Source organism: Lasioglossum baleicum, chromosome 19, assembly GCF_051020765.1.
Source record: "Lasioglossum baleicum chromosome 19, iyLasBale1, whole genome shotgun sequence".
Lineage (NCBI taxonomy): Eukaryota > Metazoa > Arthropoda > Insecta > Hymenoptera > Halictidae > Lasioglossum > Lasioglossum baleicum.
The window spans coordinates 2,472,800-2,479,647 of NC_134947.1; the positions used below are offsets into that span (position 1 = coordinate 2,472,800).

The 6,848-nt window shown below is 39.7% G+C and overlaps 1 protein-coding gene across 1 annotated transcript; it reads left to right on the forward strand.

Annotated features, from left to right (window-relative positions):
• Positions 1-777: 777 nt before the first annotated feature.
• Positions 778-4,825, forward strand: LOC143218334 (uncharacterized). Its single transcript, XM_076443468.1, has 5 exons — positions 778-1,899; positions 1,984-2,455; positions 2,609-3,883; positions 4,022-4,422; positions 4,775-4,825. Exons 1-5 carry the CDS (start codon positions 778-780, stop codon positions 4,823-4,825), a joined length of 3,321 nt encoding a protein of 1,106 aa, XP_076299583.1.
• The last annotated feature ends 2,023 nt before the right edge of the window (positions 4,826-6,848 follow it).

Here is a 6,848-nt window from a genome sequence, read left to right on the forward strand (position 1 = left end):
TGGGATGTTCTTTCCCCCAAAAAATGTACCATTTTCCCCACTTTTCAATCTCACCACCGAGGTGAGGAACGAGCTGACCCAGGGACAGCGACCAGATACAATTTCTCTCTGAAGATATACAGTCTTCCGCAAAAGATTAACTCGATTCGAGACAGAACTTCCAGTTCATACAAGTGTAAGATATTGTAAATATAGTGAATAAATCCAGAGGTTCGTTAAGGCAAATTAGGTGTCGAGCTGTCGTTCATTGAAATTTACAACGCAGAACCTCTCAAATATATTAAGAGAAGCTGCGAACATAACATTTGGTCCTTCGAGCCGGATCCTCTCCTTGGAAGTACAATTCCATACACATTGACTTGCTAAGTCACTACTTGGATACCGGTAATCATCACCACAGATATCAGTGATATCAACATTGTGGAACATTACCCAACCTGAGGACAGTCAACGCAGAAGCAATAGGACCACGGAAGTTCGTTTGCGGATTCCATCCTACGAAGCGTGGATCGTCTGCAGCAGCAGCAGTCAACGGGAGGAGCAGCATACAACGTTCAAGTCGGACGAGCAAGCCGACGATCAGGTGCATCCTTCAATTGACCTTCAGTGTTGGAATTGAAGCATCGACATCAGCCAAGCGGATCAAAGCCCACATCGGACTGGAAACATCACACAACTGGCAACCAGATTCGGTTTGTCATCGACTCTGTTAGACCACTACTCGGTGAGTGTAATTACTCCAATTTCCCTTCTTAATATCTCCACAAGGAGTTCAATATGGCAAGTAGGGATACCGCGTTGAAGTCCTTTAAAAGGGTGCGTACCACTATTAAGGGTCAAATCACGCGTGTCCAAACATATGTTTTAGAGACTCAAGATTTGAGTATATACGATTTAGAAGCGCGTATAGCTAAGGTTAAAGAGCTAGTTGTCGCATACGAAGATGTACAAGCAAACATCGAAAATTTAGACGAGGAATCAGATCATGTCAGTGAACGTGATAGTTTCGAACGCAGTGCATTTGCCTTACAAGCGCTGTTAGCATCGCACGCTGATAGACTACGAAGTGTAAGGGAGGCAACTTTGCCTTCGAGACAGGCAAGCACTAGCATAGAATCAACTAATTGTAAGCCAGCTAACAAAATGCTACCGAAAATTCAGATTCCATCATTTGATGGAAATCTCATAAACTGGTTTAGTTTTTACGACACGTTCAAATCGCTTGTACACGAAAACGTAGACTTGCCAAACGTACAGAAATTTCATTATCTGAAAAATTCACTTCGCGGAGAGATCTCTTCAATCGTTGCTTCCCTAAGCGCGTCCTCAGAAAATTATCTAGTCGCGTGGGATATGCTTCAAAAACGTTGTGATAGACCGCGTCAGTTGATACAAGCACACCTGAAACAATTATTCGACTTACCTGAAATTATAAGGGACACTCCCGCTAATTTACGCAAACTAGCTGAACAGGCGCAAGTACACGTTAACGCACTTAAGGGCTTAAATCAACCAATAAATAGTTGGGATCAAATTTTAATATTCATCATTGTCAAGAAAGTAGATAAAACTACCCGCAGGGCGTGGGAACGTAAGTTGGAAAACGACGAGTTACCGACATTTCAAAAGTTTATTGATTTCATTAACACCCAAGCTCGCGGGGAGGAATGGGAATCTGAAAAATCAAACTCTCCATCAGACAATGATACGTCGCGAGTTAAGTCCAAACGTAGTTTTAGTCATTTGACGACAAATAAGAGTGTCAGTTGCGTGATTTGCCAGGAAGAACATTACGTTTTCGCTTGTCCAAAATTTCTTGCCATGGAAGTGAAGGATAGATTAAAATCAGCTCAGAAGAGCAAATTATGTTTAAATTGCCTAAAGGTCGGCCACAACACTGTTAGTTGCAAGTGGTCTCATTGTAGAAAATGTGATAAAAAACACAACACACTATTACATTTAAATGCACATAAAATAACACAGGTATCGGTGCAAAGAGCGTCTGAAGATTCAAAGGACACTCAGGTTGAGACCGATGTTACATGCAAAGCATTAATGGCTGTGAACAATTCTGAAGTTTTGTTAGGTACAGCACAAATCACAATTTACGATAACAATAACAAAAGGCACACTTGTCGGGTGTTAGTTGATGGAGGCTCACAATCTAATTATATGACAGAAAGCTTAGCAAATTTATTGCAATTAAAGAAAGAACGGGTGAATATCTCCTCGTCAGGGTTAAGTAATTTAGTTACCTGTGCAAAGTACTGCGTTAATGCAAAAATTCAGTCAAATATTAACAATTTCTCATCAAATTTAAAATTTATTGCATTGCCAACAATTACTGGAACTTTACCAACACGAGCTATTAATCACAAGGAGCTTAAAATACCAAGAAATGTATGTCTAGCTGACCCAGAGTTTTACAAACCTGGATCCATCGATATCCTGCTAGGTAGTACTATTTTTTATAAATTACTCAGTGTAGGACAAATTCAATTGAACAATAATAGAATCATTTTACAAAAAACAAAACTGGGTTGGCTAGTAACAGGCGAAGTAGAGGTAAAGGCCTTTAATAGAAATACTGCTTGTTTTCACTCATTAGACAACCAAATTGCTAAATTTTGGGAAGTAGAAGAACTTCCGAAAAGAATTTTTCTATCAGACGAAGAAGCCACATGCGAGGAACATTACAAACAAAATACAAGGCGTGATCAGTCAGGACGATATATTGTTCGACTACCGTTTAACGAGAAACGAAGTTTATTAGGTGACTCTCATAAGTTAGCGTTGAAACGATTTTACACATTAGAGAATAAATTAATTAAGAATACTGTGTTGTATGAACAATATAAGGATTTTCTAGCTGAATATGAGTCACTCAATCATATGAGTGAAGTTAGTGCGGATGATCATAATAGCGGATTTTATCTGCCGCATCATGCGGTAATCAAGGCTTCAAGTGCAACTACAAAGGTGCGGGTAGTATTTGACGCATCAGCGAAAAGTTCATCTGGTGTTTCTTTAAATGACACTTTATTAGTCGGTCCAACAATACAAAATACTTTGTTCACCACCCTGATTAAATTCCGTACACATATATGTGTTCTTACTGCTGATATCGAGAAGATGTTTCGGCAAGTGAAGGTTCATGAGGAGGATTCCTACTATCAAAAAATTCTTTGGCGACAGTCAGTGGAACATCCATTAAAGACTTATAAATTAAATACGGTGACTTATGGTACAGCATGTGCACCATTTTTAGCTATACGTTGTCTCAAACAATTAGCTGAGGATGACGCGAAAGGATTTCCTTTAGCCGCTAGGGCATTTGATCAAGATTTCTACGTAGATGATTTATTGACAGGAGCATCTGATTTTAATTCAGCTTTAAAACTACGTAATGAATTGATAGAACTGGCTAAATTAGGCGGTTTTAACTTGAGACAGTGGGTTTCAAATGACAAAAATTTAGTTAACGATCTTGATAATAATCAGGAGAATAAGTCGCTAGGTTTAGACGTTTCAAATACAAAGAAAACTTTAGGAATTTTTTGGAATCCTTCCGAAGATAATATTATTTATGAAACCAATTTGCCCGACAGCAAACCTCGCATAACGAAGCGTTTGATTTTATCAGAAATCGCGCAATTGTTCGACCCGCTTGGGCTATTAGGACCTGTGATTATACAGGCGAAGATTATTATGCAGGAGCTATGGAAAACACATTGCGAATGGGACGAAGTAGTTCCACAGTCCATTTATTATTCTTGGATTAGGTTCAGAGATCAATTGAGAGTTTTAAATCAGTTTTCTATAAGGCGTCCACTTCTCATTAAGAACCACACTGACTGTCAATTGCACGGGTTTTGCGATGCCAGTGAGTCAGCATATGGAGCTTGTATTTTTGTTCGAGTCACGATGGGAAACATGCAGCATTCGGTAAATCTTCTATGTGCGAAATCTCGCGTCGCGCCAATTAAAACACAATCATTACCTAGGCTCGAATTGTGTGCAGCTACACTATTATCAAAACTAGTTTCCGAGGTTATGGAGGCGTTAACACAAATCAAATTTAGTAAGATCAGACTGTGGACAGATTCAACTATTGTATTACATTGGATTAAGACTTCTCCACATCTACTCAAAACCTTCGTGGCAAATCGCGTAAGTGACCTTCAAGCGTCAACTGATGCGAGAGATTGGTTTCACGTTCCGACGCTGGATAATCCAGCAGATTATATATCAAGAGGACAAGATCCACAGCATTTCCTAAATAATATCACATGGACTAGTGGTCCACACTGGCTCTCTAAGGAGGAAAATTGTTGGCCTAATTTATTATTAGAAACAATAGATATTCCGGAGAAACGCAATTTGGTGTCCTTGGTCACGGTTAATGAACCTAATTCAATACTAGTGCGTTTTTCATCCTTTACAACATTGTATAGGGTAGTAGCCTATATGCAAAGATTTTTTAAGAATATTCGTGGAAGTGAAAAATGCACTGGACCACTGACAGCTGTAGAAATACAATCAGCTCGTAACAGAGTCATTCGTCTAGTACAACGAGAATCATTTTCTGAAGATATAAATAGCCTGGAGAAACACAAGGTAGTTAGAAGGGAAAGCAAATTAAGAAATCTAAATCCGTTTTTAGATGAACATGGGTTGCTCAGAGTAGGGGGTAGACTAAAAAATGCTCTTATTAGCTTTTCTCAGAAACATCCCTTAATCTTACCACATTCACATTATGTTACCAATTTGATAGTTAAATATGAGCATGAACGTCACTGGCATGCTGGGGTGCATGCAACCATGAATGCGATTCGTCAAAGGTATTGGCCCATAAGTGTTAAGGGAGTAATAAAGCGAATTATTGGTCAATGTATGCGATGTTATAGGTTGAATCCTAAGACCTCCGCCCCATTAATGGGTGAACTACCTAGTTCTAGAGTCAAGCAATCACGGCCTTTCGAAAATGTGGGCATAGACTATTGCGGTCCATTTTTTATTAAAGAAAAGAAAAATCGCAATAGATTGAAGGTTAAATCCTACGTGGTGGTTTTTATTTGTTTTGTAACTAAAGCCATACATTTAGAACTTGTGACAGATTTAACCACTGAGACATGTTTGGCAGCAATCACAAGATTCTTTTCTCGAAGAGGAAAGGCGAAAAATATATATACAGATAATGGTACAAATTTTGTTGGCTCGCGCAATCAAATCATGGAATTACAAGCACTGATATGGTCTGAGGAATTTAATAATACAATTCAACATACTCTGAGTAATGACAATATAAACTGGCATTTTTCACCTCCGCGATCCCCACATTTTGGTGGTCTATGGGAGGCGGCGGTAAAGTCTTTTAAGAGACATCTATTTAGAACAATAGGTGAAACCTTATTCACTTACGAACAGTTTAATAGCTTAATTATTCAGATAGAAGCCATATTGAATTCTCGTCCTATTATCCCAATTTCCTCGGATCCAAACGATCTTATTGCCCTCACTCCTGGACATTTCCTAATAGGAGATTCGCTCACAAATCTACCAGAGTGTGATCTAACAGAAGTCGCTGCAAATAGGTTGTCGTTGTGGCAACACATACAGCAAGTAAAGCAGCACTTTTGGAAAAGATGGCACACAGATTATCTTCATGAGTTGCACACTCGCAATAAATGGCACAGACAGGATTCTTCTCAAATGAAGGTTGGAACGTTAGTAACAATTCAAGAAGACAATGTTCCCCCCATGCATTGGAGGTTGGGCAGAATTGTTATCGTTCATCCTGGCGACGACAATATCGTACGAGTAGTCACAGTTAAGACTGCTCAAGGACTGTATAAACGTAGCACAACTAAATTATCCCCTTTGCCTATTGAATAATTTCGAATGTAGTTATAGCGTATACTGATCATAACGTTAAACCCGCATCAACGTGATGTTATATACACCATCCTTAGTTAGTTAGTTACTCGGTAATATTATCATAATGGTGTTGTAGTTTGTATATGCACTTCTAGTTTATAGAGTACCTATTTCTATCATGTAATCCATTTAGCGTTAATCATTACTATTATTTTGTTATTATTACGCGTTTTATATCATACGTCACCATAGCTTAGGTATACATTCAGTGTTCATTGTTGAACTAATTCGTTCAAGGCCGGCGGGATGTTATGACATGCATGGAAAATTCCCTGTAAAATACCGTTAGTCCTCGGGACACTTCTACAAGGGTCTCGAGGAGGCCAGCACTTTCTTATTTTTTATGAGGGTTCGAGGCTCAAATTGCACACCCTTGGACCATCGTCTTCGGGACCATCATTAAGCGCAACTCCTTGAGAGTTTCGGATAAATAACTCTGTCTGCCGAGTCCTTGGAAAGTACGTTTTTCAAAGACGCATTGTTCCCGAAGTCGATGGTCGTCGTCCGCGTGAGACCAGGGGTCATAAATTAAACGCACGTGTTGGCCACTTGGGCCTTTCGTTGTTACGCGACTCTGGGTCCGTTGCTAGTACCGTCTTTGTTTGTACATTTGCTTTCCGCGATTGGCTTGAGGTGGGGATGTCCTCCCCCGCCGATAGGGATGCATAGGAATGGCTCCTCCCTCGGGTCAGTCAACGAATGGGATGTTCTTTCCCCCAAAAAATGTACCATTTTCCCCACTTTTCAATCTCACCACCGAGGTGAGGAACGAGCTGACCCAGGGACAGCGACCAGATACAATTTCTCTCTGAAGATATACAGTCTTCCGCAAAAGATTAACTCGATTCGAGACAGAACTTCCAGTTCATACAAGTGTAAGATATTGTAAATATAGTGAATAAATCCAGAGG

Bases quoted from the DNA above. Each gene is read 5' to 3' on its own strand.
- LOC143218334 (XM_076443468.1), top strand. From the start codon at position 778: ATGGCAAGTAGGGATACCGCGTTGAAGTCCTTTAAAAGGGTGCGTACC. The intron at 1,900-1,983 runs GTTAGTTGCAAG...AAAATAACACAG, and splicing joins TAAAGGTCGGCCACAACACT to GTATCGGTGCAAAGAGCGTC. The intron at 4,423-4,774 runs GTGCGTTTTTCA...CCAATTTGATAG, and splicing joins ATGAACCTAATTCAATACTA to TTAAATATGAGCATGAACGT.